At 37.5% G+C, this 16789-nt stretch overlaps 1 protein-coding gene across 2 annotated transcripts in view; it reads left to right on the top strand.

Moving 5' to 3' along the window:
- NUP153 (nucleoporin 153) overlaps positions 1 to 16789 on the top strand; it is a 77226-nt gene that overhangs the window by 15474 nt on the left and 44963 nt on the right. For both annotated transcript variants that reach the window (XM_047103103.1, XM_047103102.1), the window contains exons 2-5: positions 440 to 665; positions 12439 to 12687; positions 12825 to 12964; positions 13046 to 13174. In XM_047103103.1, the coding sequence (XP_046959059.1) occupies positions 440 to 665; positions 12439 to 12687; positions 12825 to 12964; positions 13046 to 13174 (744 nt within the window). The remainder of the gene's footprint in view (positions 1 to 439; positions 666 to 12438; positions 12688 to 12824; positions 12965 to 13045; positions 13175 to 16789) is intronic.

Here is a 16789-nt window from a genome sequence, read left to right as displayed (position 1 = left end):
AGAGAGAGAGAGAGAGGGAGGGAGCAAGCAGGGGAGGGGCAGAGAGAGAAATCCCAAGCAGGCTCTGTACTGTCAGTGCAGAGCCCCATGCAGGGCTCGATCTCACAAACTGTGAGATCATTACCTAAGTCAAAATCCAGAGTCAGATGCTTAACCAGCTGAGCCACCCAGGTACCCTGCCTGTTGGAGTTTTTTTAAAGATTAGAATAATAAGGCCTTTTGGGGGCAGTTATTGATTCATGGGTGTGGAAGAAAGAAAAAAATAGGAATTTCATAATGTCTATAGAATTGTAAAATACCATTATTTTGGCGTAATTCAAGTGTCTGAACTTTAGGAAACTTTGGAAGTAGTTGTGTTTTGCTTGGTAGGGCTTTGTGTAAGTACTAATGTAGAAAGATAAATTTCTAAAACTGCCTTATGTATTTCTCCCTCCAACAGGGCATTCTTAGCAGGGTTACAGAATCTGTTAAGAATATTGTGCCAGGATGGCTACAAAGATACTTCAACAAGAATGAAGATGTGTGCAGCTGCTCAACAGACACAAGAGAGGTACCACAGTGGCCGGAAAATAGAGAAGATGATCATCTGATATATGCCGATGAGGAGAGCTCTAATATTCATGATGGGAGAATCACTCCCGAGCCCACAGTCAGTAATACAGAAGGTACACAGAATGTGAATATTTTGTTATGAGTGATAGGTTTTCATGCCTTAATTTTAAAATATCTTTATATTACTTGGCTGTGGTAAATCTAATTAGGTAGTACATAAACCATGTAGGAGGAGGGTGATGATCAGGTTCAAATGAGTTACTTACCAGCTTTTTGTTTATTAAGGGAGGCTGATAAATCATTTAAGAGTGCAGTCTCTGGTGTTAGATTTGGAGTTTGAATTTTACAGACTGTCCTATGGCTTCGGACAAGAGAATGTTTTCTGTCAGTATCTTCATAAATTGGTTTGAAAAAGTAAATGTGAAACCATTAGAATAGGTCCTGGCACTAAGATAGATGATGGGTGAGGAAGATGTGGAATACACACATGCACACACACACACACGCTCAGGAATAGTAAGCAACTATAAACGAGAGGGGATCTTGCCATTTGCAAAAACATGGATGGACCTAAAGGGTATTATGCTAAGTGAAATAAGTCAGAGAAATGAGAAGGACAAACGTCGAATGATCTCATTCATGTGGAGTCTAAAAAAACAAATGCATAAACAAACCAAAAACAGAATCAGAACTATAAATACAGAGAAGAAGCTGATGGTTGCCAGAGGGGAGGGGAATTGGGGGAATGGGCACAATGGGGGAAGGGGAGTGGGAGATAACAGTCTTCTAGTTATGGAATAAGTCATGGGAATAAAGGGCACAGCCTAAGGAATACAGTCAGTGATAGTGTGATAGAGTTGTGTGTTGACAGATGGTAGCTACACATGTGGGCATAACATAAAGTATAAACTTGTTGAACTGCTATATTATACACCTGAAACTGACGTAATAATGTTGTCAAGTGTACTCAAAAACCCTGGGGGGCGGTGCCTGGGTGGCTCTGTTGGTTAAGTGTCCAACTAAGGCTCAGGTCATGATCTCATAGCTCGTGAGTTCGAGCCCTGCATTGGGCTCTGTGCTGACAGCTCGGAGCCCGGTGCTGGCTTTGGACTCTGACTCCATCTGTCTCTGCCCCTACTCCACTTGTGCTCTCTCTGTCTCTCAAAAATAAACATTAAAAAAAAGTGTACAATTCAGTGGTTTTAAATATATTCACAGAGTTGTTCAGCTATCACCACAGTCAGTTTTAGGACATTTTCCTCACCATCCCTCTCACCCCCACTTCTCCCCCAAAAAATCTATTCTCATGAATAGTCACTGTCCATCCCAGACAACCACTGATCTGTCTCTATAGATTTGCCTGTACTGGTCATTTCATATAAATGGAGTCCTTGAATATGTGGTCCTTTGTGTCTGGATTACTTCACTCAGCATGTTTTTCAAGGTTCATCTGTGTCACAGTGTGTGTCAGAACTTTATTCCATTTTATTGCCAGGCAATATTCTGTGGTGTGGATTATTTTGTGTATCCATTCAGTTAATGGACATTTGGGTTATTTCCACTTTTTGAATATTATGAGTATTGCTGCCATGAACATTCATGTGCAAGTTTTTGTGTGGCTGTTTTCTCTTGGGTGTACACGTAGGAGTAGAATTGCTGGTAATTTTAACGTTTTGAGGAATAATTGTTTTCCAAAGTGGCCATACCATCTTACCTTCCCACCCACAGTATATGAAGATTCCAGTTTCTTTACGCCCTCACCAATACTTACTTTCCATTTTTAATTTTTTTTAAAGTTTATTTATTTATTAAAGAAAATGTTTATTTAGAGCGCATGCGCACGCCAGCAGGGGAGGGTGTGGCAGAGAGAGAGCAGGCTCCATGCTGTCAGCACAGAGCCTGACATTGGACTCCAACTCACGAACCTTGAGATCATGACCTGCGCTGAAATCAAGAGTCAGATGTTCAACCAGTTGAGCCACCCTGGCACCCCAGAAGTTTCTTTCTTAGTAATCTCTGCACCCAACATGGTGCTTGAACTCACGACCCTGAGATCAAGAGCTGCATGCTCTTCTGACTGAGCCAGCAGGCACCCCTTTAATTTTTTTATTAAATCTCTTCTAGTAGGTTGAAGTGATAATCTCATAGTGGTTTTGATTTGCATTTCTGTGCTGGCAATACTGAGCATCTTATCATGTGCTCATTGGCTGTTTGTGTATCTTTGGAGAAATGGCTGTTCACACCCCCCTTTTCCATTTTTAATTGGGCTTTGTCTTTCGGTTGTTGATTGAGAAGAAGTCTTACGTGTTCTGGATATAAGTCCCTTATCAGTGTAGGATTTGCAAATATTTTCCCCCATTCTGTGGATTGTCTTACTTTCTTCATGGTGTCCTTTTTTTTTTTTTTTTTTTTTTATCTTTTAAGTTTATTTATTTATTTTGAGAGAGAGAGAGAGAGCAGTGAGCAGGGGAGGGGGCAGAGAGAGAGAGAATCCCAAGCAGGCTGCATGCTGTCAGCAGAGCCCAGTGCAGGGCTCAAACTCACAAACCGTGATGATGACCCAAGCCAAAATGAAGAGTCAGACATTCAACCAACTGAGCCACCCAGGCGCCCTTTGATGGTGTCCTTTGAAGCACAAAAGTTTTTAGTTTTGTTGAAGTCCAGTTTATCTCTTTGTATATATTTCTTTCTGTATATATATTTTTCTTTTGTTACATGTTTTAACTTATTTATAATTATAAAAGTTTTCTAACTCTGTGTTAAAGTCTTGTATTGCCTAAACAATTGGTGTGTATGGCCTATTAATTTTGGTGGTTGTAGTAATGTATTTTCCTGCCTGGTATGCTTGTAGTGAAACCTAGTGAGAGTGAAATGGTCCTGTAAGAATGATTCTCACTGTGGAGAAATGACGTATCTAAATTTTCTTAGTAATACTTGATTTGGCTTAATTTTTAAATGTTTGCTTATTTTTATTAGAATAACTTAGGAAGTTTTAGTATCTACACCTAGACAGATTTCTTTCAAATCTATTATTACCAACAACCACCTTGAGGCTTTACCTAGTAGGTCTAAGCTGAGTGCTGCTATCTCATTTTTCCCCCTGGACATTGAAGGGAACCCCAGCTTCTCTTTTTTCATTATAGACTTCTGTGTTCCCTAGCCTATATCCACAGTGACAGACACTCTCTTTTCCATCCTAATGACCATGCTTATGAGGATTAACTAACTTGAAGAATTAATTTAGTTCAGGTGTGAGATAGTGTTTCTCATTTTACATCTGTACAGTTCTTTTTTGTCTGTATTTGTATTTTCATTAATGGGATTTATTCAGTGGTTTGCCAAGGTCAGTTGTAACTCAGATTTTCTTTATTGTGTTAAGTTCATATGGTAGTTTTTATGTTACGTGTATGGTACACGTAGACCTTTGTGAGTAACTTCTAAACTTACATTACTATGGCAGATTTCAAACCGCATAATAAGGAGACTACTGCAAAGAACACCTGTGTACCCATTACCCATCTTTGAAGACAGCCAACTATGGCTGATCTTGTTTTCTCTGTTCCCACACTAATTCACCCACTTTCCTACCCTAACTCCTCTAATTGTGCAGAAGCAAATTGTGAGCAGCTTTTAGATACTAATTTCAGGAACTTGATAGTATTTCCCACTCATTCTTATCTTAGATCTGAATCCTGCTCCTATCTTGAATTTTGTTAGTTCCAGACAGTTCTCTTCTCACAGTGTTGCATTCAGTACTTGTAATCACATAATGTGTGACTTAAAGTCCCACTGATAACTCCTCAGTGTGATGAATATAGATCTTACTAGATAAAACAATTCCATTTGTTTACTCTGAAATGTTACACTTAAATTTGACAATGCATTCTCAAAAAACAACTTAGACATGTCTGTTCTTAAAGTGATGTCAAATTATTGAAAGCTTAAAATAATTTCGATATAACAGTCCTGAATGTTGTTTACTTAATATTAATTTTACCAGTGTAACTTCCATATTAATAGTAACTAGAGCTGGAGAGTATTATACGTTCCTCAAGTGGAGCTGGAGAGTATTGTACATTCCTCAAATAGCACAGTGCAGTAAGAACAGCTCTAGAATCTGTGGCCCATTTAAAATCTGTTGTCTGCAGCCTTATGCCTGTGTACTTCCTTGTGTTGACTGTCTTATCTATTTATCTATCTATCTATTTATTTACTTATAAATAAAGAGACATGGGGAGGGGGCAGAGAGAGAGAGAGGGAGAGAGAGGATCTTAAGCAGGCTTCATGCCCAGCACAGAGCCCGATGTGGGACTTGATCCCATGACTGTGAGATCATGACCTGAGCCGAAATCAAGAGTCTGACGCTTAACTGAGCCATCCAGGTGCCCCTTGTATTGACTGTCTTAATGATGGTGAGTCTTTGGGTGTTTGGGTTTCTTCTGCTAGGTTAGTGGGATGGATCAGTGAGAATCTGAAATAACGTACATGTTTCGTTGAGTCAGTAAGAACTCAGGCCTCTGAAAGGCCCCGCAGTGGCATATCTAGCATATGAGTCAGCAGTAGACTCAAAGTTGTAGACTACTTTGTCTAATTAATGCCATGTGATGATAGATACACTCTTAGACACTGGGCATTTGTGAGTGATGTAAGTCTGTAGATGACATGGCCTTGTTTAGTCTTATGATCCCAAACTGTTCTTTATTGGTCCTGGTTTTGGGGGTAAAGAAGCTCTGTAAGTAATAAAAAAGTAGCATTGTTGTTAGCATCATACCTTCAAGTAGAAGTACATCACAGTAGTTTTCTTTTTCCATTATAGTGTCTATACAGACTATATATTTTTTTCTTAATTTTTTTTTTTAATGTTTATTTTTGAGACAGAGAGAGACAGAGAATGAACAAGGGCGGGTCAGAGAGAGAGGGAGACACAGAATCCGAAGCAGGCTCCAGGCTCTGAGCTGTCAGCACAGAGCCTGACGCGGGGCTTGAACTCACAGACCAGGAGATCATGACCTGAGCCGTAGTCGGACGCTTAACCAACTGAGCCACCCAGGCGCCCCTATACAGACTATATTTAACAGATGTCTGCCAATAGCTAGAAAATTGTCCTTTTGTTTTAAAATATACTACAAAATTAGAATACTTTGTATTTGAACAAGCATTTCAGCTTATACATATGTGTGTCCTAAGTGCAGAAAAATTAAAATAGTATAGTGTTTAAATGCCTATAGGTTTAAATGTCAGTAGTAGTAGATTTTCAAACTCCAGCCAGTATCTCTCTTAATTTGAGTGAGCTTGATAAAGAATTATTACATATGAAGCAATTTAAATATTCTATTAAATTTTAAAAATATGTTCCATGAATAGTGATTTTTAAAAGTTGTTTATTTTGAAAGAGCGTGTGTGCGTGTGGTTTGGGGAGGGGTGGGGGAGGGGGAGAGAGAGAGAGTGAGAGAGAGAGAGAGATCTCCTATGAGTAGACTCCTGTGTTTTCGTCCTTTTGTGGACTGGCTTATTTCACTTACCATGTCTTCAGGGTTCATCCACATTATACCATGTATCAGAATATATTCCCTTTTTAGGGCTGAATAATATTCCATTATACATATATACCACATTCATTCATTTGTTGATGGATACTTTGGTTCTTTCAGCCCTTAAGCTATTGTAAATACTATTGTCGGGAACATGCTTGTAGAGATCTCTTTGAGACCCCGCTTTCAGTTCTTTTAGGTATATACCCAGAAGTGGAATTGGCTGAGGTATATGGGAATTCTATTTTTTTTTTTTTTTGGAAGAACCGCCAAACTGCTTTCCACAGCGGCTGTGTCATTTTACATTTCCTACCAGTAGTGCACAGGGGTTCCACTTCTTCCATGTTCTTGCCAATGTTTATTTTGTTATTCTGATAGTAGCTGTCTTCGTGGGTGTGAGTGGATCTCATTGTGGTTTGATTTGTATTTCTCCTGTGGTTTTTAATGCTGAGACCATCTTTTCATATGCTTGTTGGCCATTTGTAGATCATCTTTGAAGAAACATCTCTTCAAGTTCTTTGCCTGGGTTTTAATCAGATTATTTGATTTTTTTGTTGTAGGAGTTCATATTTATATATTCTGGATATTAACCTCTTATCATATATATGATTGGCAAATACTTTCTACCATTCTGTAAGTTGCCTGTTCACTCTGTTGATTGTGTCTTTTAGTGCACAGAAGTTTTTAAGTTTAATATAGTCCCACATGTCTGTTTTTCTTTTGTTGCCTATCAGATCCAGGAAATCATTGTCAAGACCAATGTCATGAAGCTTTTTCCCTTCTGATTTCTTCTAGTTTTATAGTTTTGGGTCTTGCTTTTTAGGTCTTTAATCCATTTTGAGTTAATTTTTGTATATGATGTAAGGGTCCACTTCCATTCTTTTTGCATGCATCTCTCCAGTTGTCCCAGAACCATTTGTTGATGAGATTGTCCTTTTTCCATTGAGTAGTCTTGGCACCTTTGTGGAAAATCATTTGACCATGTATGTAAGGGTTTATTTCTGGGCTCTCTGTTCTCTTCCATTGGTCTACATGTCTGTCTTTGTGCTGGTACCACACTAATTTGATTACTTTTTTGTGATATGTTTTGAAATCAGGAAGTGTGAAACTGACAACTTTGTTGTTCCTTTCAAGATTATTTTGGCTATTAAGGGCCCTTGAAGTTTCCATAAGAGTTTTAGGATGGATTTTTCTATTTTTGAGAAAACGTCATTGGGTTTTTGAAAGGCATTGTATTGAACCAGCAGATTGCTTTGGGTAGTATTGACATGTTAACAATATTAGTTTCTTCAATGTAAAAACATGGGATGTCTTTTTTTTTTTTTTTTTTTTAGTTTATTGTGTGAGAGAGAGAGAGCATGTGTACCTGAGCACAAGCAGGGGAGGGGCAAAGAGAGAGAGAAAGAGAGAATCCCAAGCATGCTCGTCGTGGTAACATACAGAGCTGTGGAATCACTAAGTTGTACACTTGGAACTGTGTGTCAACTACACTTCATCTGAACAGATTGAAATTATATTGGGGGGGTGCTGGGAGGAAGAATATTCTCACTCAGGAACAGGTATTAAATAAGTCTGTTCTGTTCTTTTTACAGGTTCTGTTGCTATTGTAAAATACAAATTAGAAATAGAAAATACAAATGCCATTTGTCCAACTGTTGCTGATTTAGAGGAAAGCTGTTGGTTTTTGTATGGTGATCCTGAAACCACCAACCTTACTGAAGACATTTTTTTTTTTTAAGTTTATTTATTTTGAGAGAGCGTGTGCATGTGAGCATGAGCAAGGGAGGGGCAGAGACAGAGAGGAGAGAGAATCCCATGCTGACAGCGTGGAGTCTGACATGGGGCTCGATCTCCTGAACCATGAGATCATGAGGTGAGCTGAAATCCGAAGTTGGACCCATTGAGCCAGCCAAGCCCCCTGGGATGTCTTTCCATTTATGTCTTCTTAAATTTCTTTCGGTGGTGTTTTATAGTTCTCATTGTTCAAGTCTTTCATTTTCTTGGTTAATTTCTAAGTGTTTTGTTTTTTTCTGATGCTGTTAATGGAATTGTTTCCTTAATTTGCTTTCCAAAATGTGCATTGTTAGTGTATAGAAACACAGCTCATTTTTGTGTGCTTATTTTGTAACCTCCTACTTTGCTGAATTAATTTATTCCAGTGAGTGTGTGTGTGTGTGTGTGTGTGTGTGTGTGTAATATTTAGGGGTTTCTACATACAAGGTATATCATTTGTAAATAGAGCTATTTTATTTCTTCCTTTCCAACTTTGGATGCCTTTCTTCTTGCCTTAACTGTTCTGGCTAGAGCTTGCAATACTGGGTTAAATAAAAGTGGGGAAAGCAGGTATCCCTGTCTTGTTCTTGATGTTAGAGGAAAATCTGTCTTTCACCATTGGGTTTGATGTTAGCTGTGAGTTTTTCATATATGACTTTTATTATGTTGGTGTTTCTTTCCAGTTCTAGTTAAGTGTTTTTATCTGAATCTTATTTTTTGTATAATAGTACTTTGAAACTAAATAATCTGGAATTGTTTTCTATTGCTTATGCTCTTAAGTATTTTTGAAGACAGACTTTGAGGAAGAAAATTACAGAGCATCAAATACAATCCAGCAGCACGTTAAAAAATAGAATCTTCTTACTCACTAGGGAGAGTTAATCTTGGGATATAAGGAATCATTTATCATGAGGGAATTATTAATATAAGTTAGCATATTTATATAGTGGAAGTCTTGTAATTATTTTCTTTCTGGTAGATAATTAATAGGTATTTGCTATGTATTTTATTTAGAATTGTTTATTTCATTTAGAGCTTGCTTAACATGTTAGTCATCCAAAGGCCAGAATCACGTGTAATGGTGAAGCATTAGAAACATTCCCATTAAAGTCAGGTATAAAATGGAATCCCATCATCACCACTTCTGGATGTTAAAGATGTAATTAGGTAAGAGGATGTATGTATACATGTAAGTATTGGTAAGAAGGAAGCAAAATAATACCCAGAAAACCCAAGAGAGCCAATTGATGGGGAAAAAAACAAACAACTGATTAGAATAAGAGATTTGTAGAAATTAGTCACAAAGTTAATATAGAAAAACAAAAAACAAAACCCCAGTAACTTATTTAAGCAGTAAACGGAAAGTATGAAGGAAGAAAGAATCCTACTTACAATATCAAACAACAAAAACCTAGAAATAAACTTCAGAAGTGTATGGCACTCTAGAAGAAATTCTTTTGTTCCGCTGAGGAACATAAAGGAGAGCTGAACGAAAAAAGTCAGTAGGAAAACAATGCTGGGCATGGTATCCCTTCCTTTTTAAAATCTTTTAACTTCAGTGTGATCCAAATCAAATCATTTTAATGAGTCTGTTAGGAACTTTGAACATAGCTAAAATACTTATTTTTAAAGCCTTTAATTGCATCATCTATCTCATGTTTAATTCCAGTTGACTTTTTTCTGCACTGTTGATCACATTTTTCTTATAGATGTCATTTTGAAAAATACATGTAGAGATTTGGGATGCTGTTATCTTCCACTGAGGAGTATTGATTGTTGTTTGAGCAGGCAGTTGTTACTGGTCATTTTGAACTTTGTAAACTTAGTTTTATGTTTTGTTAATTGTGCATCTGTGGAGGGTCCAAGATTTCTTAAATTCCCTAAAGTGAAAGGACTTAGCCTGCAAATTGTTTCTCTTGTGGCTTTTTAGGTTGAGTCTAAACCTGTGTCCTAGAACATAGGACATGTTGTTCTAGGACATGATCCTTTGTCTCAAGGGGAAGCTTTTCCAACATCTCGGTTGAATGCCAGGGATTTAAGGAGGTGTTTATGGGATCTCTAAGTTCTGGCAACCCTGTGGCTCCTGTGTCCTCAACACTGCTTCTTGCCCCCTAGCATTGCTCACTTCCTAGTGACTTGTTTCCTCAACATGTAGTAGCTCATACTTGGTAAGCCTTATATGGTCTCACTCTGTGCATGGAAAGCCCATTCACTGTCTGGACACACCCATGTGGACTTCTGGAGGCCCTTCCCTGCAGTTTTCTACTGTCCAGTGCCCTTAATTCTGATTTCTGCCTGCTGTGTTCTGCTTGGACTCCAGCTCTTTCTTCCAAGTCCGAAAACATACCTAGGTAGAGAGCTGGGTAGTGATAGGGTTCACTTTTTGAGTTTTCTTGTGCCGTTTTCTGTTGTTTGAAAGATATCTCCTATTCTGTTCAGTTTTATAATTATTTAAATTATAGCAGAAGCACTAGTCTGGAGGCCCAGACATTCCAGCCTAATTGAGAGTCTTGGAAATTTGACAAATGATTTTAAGGGTTTTTGAAAATACACCTGAAGATGAGTAGAGAAATTCTGAAAAAGAATAAGGGGAATGTGGGGGGTGGGTTGGAGTAACTTTTACAGTTACTAAATGTGTTCTAAAGTTGTAGTGGGTAAAACATCATTGTACAGATACATCACTGGGGAAGAGGGTGAAAAGCCTTTCGGGATTTAGTATGTGGTAGTGGTGGCTTCTCCGTGATTATAAGGTAGCTTATTTAAGGTTATTTTAGGGGTGGCTCAGTAGGTTAAGCGTCTGACTTCGGCTTAGGTCATGATTTAATGGCTTGTGAGTTCAAGCCCCACATCGGGCTCTGTGCTGACAGTTCGGAGCCTGAAGCCTGCTTCAGATTCTGTCTCCCTCTCTCTTTGCCTCTCCCTTGCACGCGCGCGCCCTCTCTCTCTGTCTCTCTCTCTCTCTCAAAAATAAACAGCAACAAAAAAAACGAAGGTTATTTTAGAATGTAAACAGACTAACCATTTGGGAAACAATGAAGCTGAATCATTCCTTCACTACTATATCATAACTGACTCCAGATGGATTCAAGATTAAATATTATATTGAAATAAAAGTAACAGTGCAGTACCAAAAAAATCAGTAAAATTTTCTATTTCTTATAGTCTTGGAATGGTAAATGCCTTTGTAAACAAAGTTTACAAAAGGTTTGTAAACCTTGTAAACAAATTACTTTCTGTACTGCAAAAAATAACATCAACAAAATGAATAGGTTCAGCCAACAGTGAAAAATAGTTGTAATATTTCAGGTCATATTGCAGTATCTTACTGATCAAAGATTAGATTTTATTGGGGCGCCTGGGTGGCTCAGTTGGTTAAGTATCCAACTCTTGATTTTAGCTCAAGTCATAATCTAACAGGTCATCGGTTTGAGCTCCACATTGGGCTTTGTGCTGACAGCACAGAGCCTGCTTGGGATTGTCTGTCTCCTCTTTTTCTGCTCCTCCCCCGCTGGTGTGCACGCTCTCAAAATAAACATTAAAAAATTACTATATCAGTAAGCAATTAATAGAAGTGTAAGTGAACAATGAGTATAGGGAAGGATGCACTATCCCTCTCATTTAAATAAATGCAGATAAAATAATGGTGCCGTTTGATAGATTGATAGAAATCAGAAAAGGTTAATATCCAGTGTTAGAGACTATGGTGGAAATGTACATTGTCATTTGCTATTTGTGGGAGTATAACTGATAGGATTGCGGTATGTTTCATAAGCAAAAATGAGCATACTCTCTGATTGAGTCCTGCAGAGCAATTCCATATAATTGTTTATCCCATTGATTCTCTTATGGGCCTAACTTCAGACTTACAGAATCAGATATTTTTGTGGGAAGCTTGAAAGTATTTTTTAAATTATTTCTCTTTGTGCTTCTATTCTTAGAGAACCATGGATTAATCCAAAAGAATACTCTTAAGAGTATGCAGATATCAGTGCATATATGTTCGATGGAACATTGGGAAAATAATCACAAAATAATTCGCATCAATTAGCATGATAACGTACAATGTGGTCTTTAAAGGGAATGCTCTGTATGTAGAGACAAAATTGGTAAATGAAAAAACAGGTCATAGAACTGGATGCATAGCATGATTATATAATTAGAGAAACGATTTATGTCTGTATATAAAATATCTGGGAGATCTACAATTTTAATAGTGGTTGCTATGACTTATATAGCTTCTTTTACTCTTTATGAGCGTGTTTTATAGTAGCAATTCAAGCATCAATATCAATAAAGAGCCATGCACTTTTAGAAATTGCATGTGATCCCTGAAACATACATAGTTTGATACGAGGTTAAGTAAATTCATTGCAGCTAGATGAAACCTTTTCTGAGTAAAGAATAGCTTAAACTGAGCTTATGGGAGGCTTCAGTGGCTTGAATTGAAGCGATGTTATATAGTATGTTTTCTTAAAAACCATTTTGTTGTGATATTGTATTGCTTTTTCTAAGCTGTATATTCATAATACTAATGCCTTTTTGTTTTTTTTGTTTTGTTTTGTTTTGTTTTTACTCTTTAAAGAACCCTCAACAACTAGTACTTCTTCAAATTACCCAGATGTATTAACAAGGCCTTCTCTTCATCGGAGCCATATGAATTTCTCCGTGTTGGAATCTCCTGCACTACACTGTCAGCCCTCCACATCCTCGGCATTCCCAATTGGCAGTTCTGGATTTTCCCTTGTAAAGGAAATTAAAGATTCTACCTCTCAACATGATGATGATAACATCTCAACTACCAGTGGTTTTTCTTCAAGAGCTTCTGATAAAGGTATTCTTGGTGTTTGGTAGTAAAGTTAAATTTCATGGGATAGGTTTTTTCTTACTTGTAATTTTCATTTTCTGTTTATAAAAATTGAGGGCCTTGTAATTAGTGCTCTAACTATGCATTACATATTTTTGTTTCAGATCTAGCTGTTACAAAGAACACTTCAGTGCCACCTCTGTGGTCCCCAGAGGCTGAACGTACTCATTCACTCTCACAGCACACTGCCACCAGCTCAAAAAAACCAGCATTCAACTTGTCTGCCTTTGGAACACTTTCCCCTGTGAGTACTAGTAAGATTGGATTCAATCACATTTGTTTTGAGTATTTATTGCTCATAATTTATCATTTTGTTTCTGTGCAGTCACTTGGGAATTCTTCAATCCTTAAAACAAGTCAGCTTGGAGATTCTCCTTTTTATCCTGGAAAAACAATGTACGGTGGAGCAGCAGCTGCTGCAAGACAACTGAAACTCCGAAACACACCGTATCAGGTTGGTTTGAATAGGAGAAGGACTGATAACGTTAAAAATTGTCAATTAACGGCACTCCAATGGAGTTTTGGTTTGATTATTCTTTGGTAAAATGATACCGTTTTCATTTAGGGACTATCTGAACGTTGTATTCGACTTAAGTGAATATTTATTCATTACACTTGTGAGCATGTTATGTGCGTCTGTGTTTTAGGAAGTGTGATGATTAATTCCTTTTTTAAAAAAATTGAGGTGTAAATTATGTATAGTAAAATTTACCCTTCTTGGAGTATTTGCATTTTAACAGAATACATACAGTTGTGTGTGCACTCTGCAATCAAAGTATTGAATAAACATTTCCATCACAGCAAATTGTTACCTTGTGCCTCTCTGTTGTCAACCCCTCTTCCTACCTCTACCCTCTGGCAACCACTGATCTGCTTTCTTTCCCTGTAGTTTTGATTTTTCCAGAATGTCATTTAAATTTAATCAATATAGCATCTAGCCTTTGAATCTGGCCTCTTGTACTTAGCATAATGCATCTGGAATGGATCTTTATTTTTGCACATATCAGTAGTTCCTTCTATTGTTGAGTTGTAACTTGTTTATCCTATCCATTCACTACTGAAAGGACACTTGGGTTTGATGTGATTTGGAGCAGTTGTGAATAAGTGGTTTTAAGCGTGTTATGTGAACATTAATTTCCATTTCTCTTGGGTAAACACCCAGAAGTTGGCTGCTCGGTCTTATAGTAAGTATACATTTAACTTTCTAATAAATTGCCAAACTGTTTTCCACAGCAAAGTAATGCTGTTTTCTCAGCAAAGTAATGGAAGAGTGTTCTCGCCAGCACTTGTCATCAGTTTTTCATTGTTTTATTTTAGCCATTCTAATAGGCATGTTGTGGTATCTCCACACCACCGTGGCTTTTATTTGTGAAATTAAGCATCTTTTCATGTGCCTGTTTGCCATAGATGTGTCTTCTTTGGTGAAATATCTGTTCAAATCTTCTGCCCATTTTTAAATCGGGGCGCTTTCTTATTAATGAGTTTTAAGAGCGTGCTACACCTTTATTAAGTCCTTTATTACATACGTGTTTTGCAAATGTTTTCTCCCATTCTCTGGCTTAAGTCTTTTACAGAGAAGTTTTTACTTTTCATGGCATTCAGTATATTGGGTTTTTTCCTTATATGCCTCATGCATTTGGTGTAGTATGTAGGACATTTTTGCCTAGCCTAGGGTCACAGTGTTCTTCTGTGTTTTCTAGTGGATTTATAGTTTTAGGTTTTGTTTTGTTTTGTGTTTTTAAAGTTTATCTTCTTTTGAGAGAGAGAGAGTGGGGAAGAGGCAGAGAGAGAAGGAGAGAGAATCCCAAGCACACTCTTCTCTGTCAGCACAGAGCCCCCCGACTTAAGGCTTGAACTCCTGAACTGTGAGATCATGACCTGAGCCGAGGTTGAGAGTTGGTTGCTTAACCGGCTGAGCCACCCAGGCACCCCATAGTTTTTTTGTTTTTTTTTTAAGTTTGTTTGTTTATTTTGAGAGAGACAGAATAGGAGGGGCAGAGAGAGAGGGAGAGAGAGAATCGCAAGTGGGCTTCACACTGTCAGCGCAGAGCCTGATGCACGGCTCGAACTCACGAACTATGAGATTGTGACCTGAATCGAAACCAAGAGGTGGAAGCCTAACCGACTGAGCCATCCAGGCACCCCCACAGTTTTAGGTTTTAATTTAGGCTTCTGATTTATTTTGAGTTAACTTTTGTATATGGTATGTATCATGTCATGAGGGATCAAGATTCATTTTTTTTTTTAACATAACGAATGTCCAATTTTTTTAGTAGCATTTATTGAAAAGGTTGTGCTTTCTACATTGCATTGCCTTTGCATCTTTGTTGAAAATCAGTTGACCATATATGTGGTTCTATTTCTTGACTTTCTATTATCTTCCATTTCTATGTATCCTTTGGCCAACTCTACATTCTTTTGATTACTATAGTTTATAGTAAGTGTTGAAATCGGTAATGTGAGTCCTTCAACTTTGTTCTTTTTCAAGCTTGTCTTGACTTTCCTAAGTCATTTACTTTTTCATAATTTTAGAATCATGTTACCAGTTTTTACAATCTATTGGAATTTTGATTAGAATTGCATTGAGTCTGAAGGTCAATTTAGGGAGAAGAATATACATCTTAATAAAATTGAATCTCCCAGTCCTTGAACACAGTATGTCTCTCTATTTAAGTTTTTGAAATTTCTTTCATCAGTGCTTTGTAGTATTCATCACACAGACCTTGCACATATTTTGTTAGATTTATGCCTAAGTATTTCTTGTTATTTGGTGTTAATTAAGAATAAATGGCTGTGGGGCACCTGGGTGGCTCAGTCAATTGAGCGTCCGACTTCGGCTCAGGTCATGGTCTCACGGTTTGTGGTTCGAGCCCCACATCAGGCTCTGTGCTGACAGCTCAGAGCCTGGAGTCTGCTTTGGATTCTGTGTCTTCCTCTCTCCCTCTCTGCCCCACCCCCACTCATGCTCTGTCTCTCAAGAATGAATAAACATTAAAAAAAAAAAAATAGCTCCAATAGTCTGTTCCATAAATTGAATACATAGTCAGAATACCTTCCAGCAAAGAAAATTTCAGGCTCATTTAACTTCCTTGATGAATTCTACCAAACATTTAAGAAAGAAAGAATACCAATCTTATGCATACGTTTTTGTATAATAGGAGGGTACACTTTCCAACATATTATGGGGCCAGTATTACCCTGATACTGAAACCAACCAAAGGCATTACAAGAAAGCCACAAACTAATATTTCTTAGGCATTACAGACCCAAACCTTCTCTATAAATATTTGTAAAGAGAATCTAACATATATAAAAAGGCTACTATTTCATAATCAAGTAGGGTTTATCTTGGGAATGCAAGGTTAGTTCAACATTTGAAAATTAACGTGAGCTACCATTTAAACAAACTAAAGAATAGAAACTGTATGATTATCTCCATAGATGCATAAAACACATTTGACAAAATTTAGCATCCTTTCATAATAAAAATTTCCTGTAGCCTGAGGAATAAATGGGGATCTTCTCAACCTGATAAATGGTATCTACAGAAAATCTTTAGCTAACATCATACCGATGGTGAGAAACAGAGTACTGTTCTCCTAAGGCCAGGAAGAGAACAAGGCTGTCTGCTAGCATTGCTGCTGTGTAGTGCTGTACTGCAGGGCCTACCCACTGCACGAAGGAAGAAAGTGTTACTCCTATTCATAGACAACATGCTTATCCACATAGAAAGGCCTAAGAAATACAAAAAAGTTATCAGAACTTAATGAGTTCAGCAAGATTACAGAATACAAGGTCATTATGCAAAATCAGTTGTATTTGCATATAAGCAAAGAACAGTTGTAAATTGATAATAAATTTAAGGTGAATCCCACCATCCTGTATTTTATCCTATGAGTTCTTTGAAGCCCGTAAGAAATTGTTTTGTCTATATGGCGTTGTGCTTACGTTTACAGATTTTGACATTTTAAAGATGGAGGAGTAATTATACTTTCAGTAAGTAGACTCTTGGAGAGGGGAATCTGTGAAGATGAGTCTATGACAAACATAGAAATGGCATAGAAACAAG

This window comes from Lynx rufus, unplaced genomic scaffold, assembly GCF_022079265.1.
Source record: "Lynx rufus isolate CCGP_SWC_20201006 ecotype Redwood Valley unplaced genomic scaffold, mLynRuf1.p SCAF_6, whole genome shotgun sequence".
NCBI classification, from domain to species: Eukaryota; Metazoa; Chordata; class Mammalia; order Carnivora; family Felidae; genus Lynx; species Lynx rufus.
The sequence above is the reverse complement of the archived record's forward strand: the minus strand, read 5'-3'. Positions and strand labels throughout refer to the sequence as shown.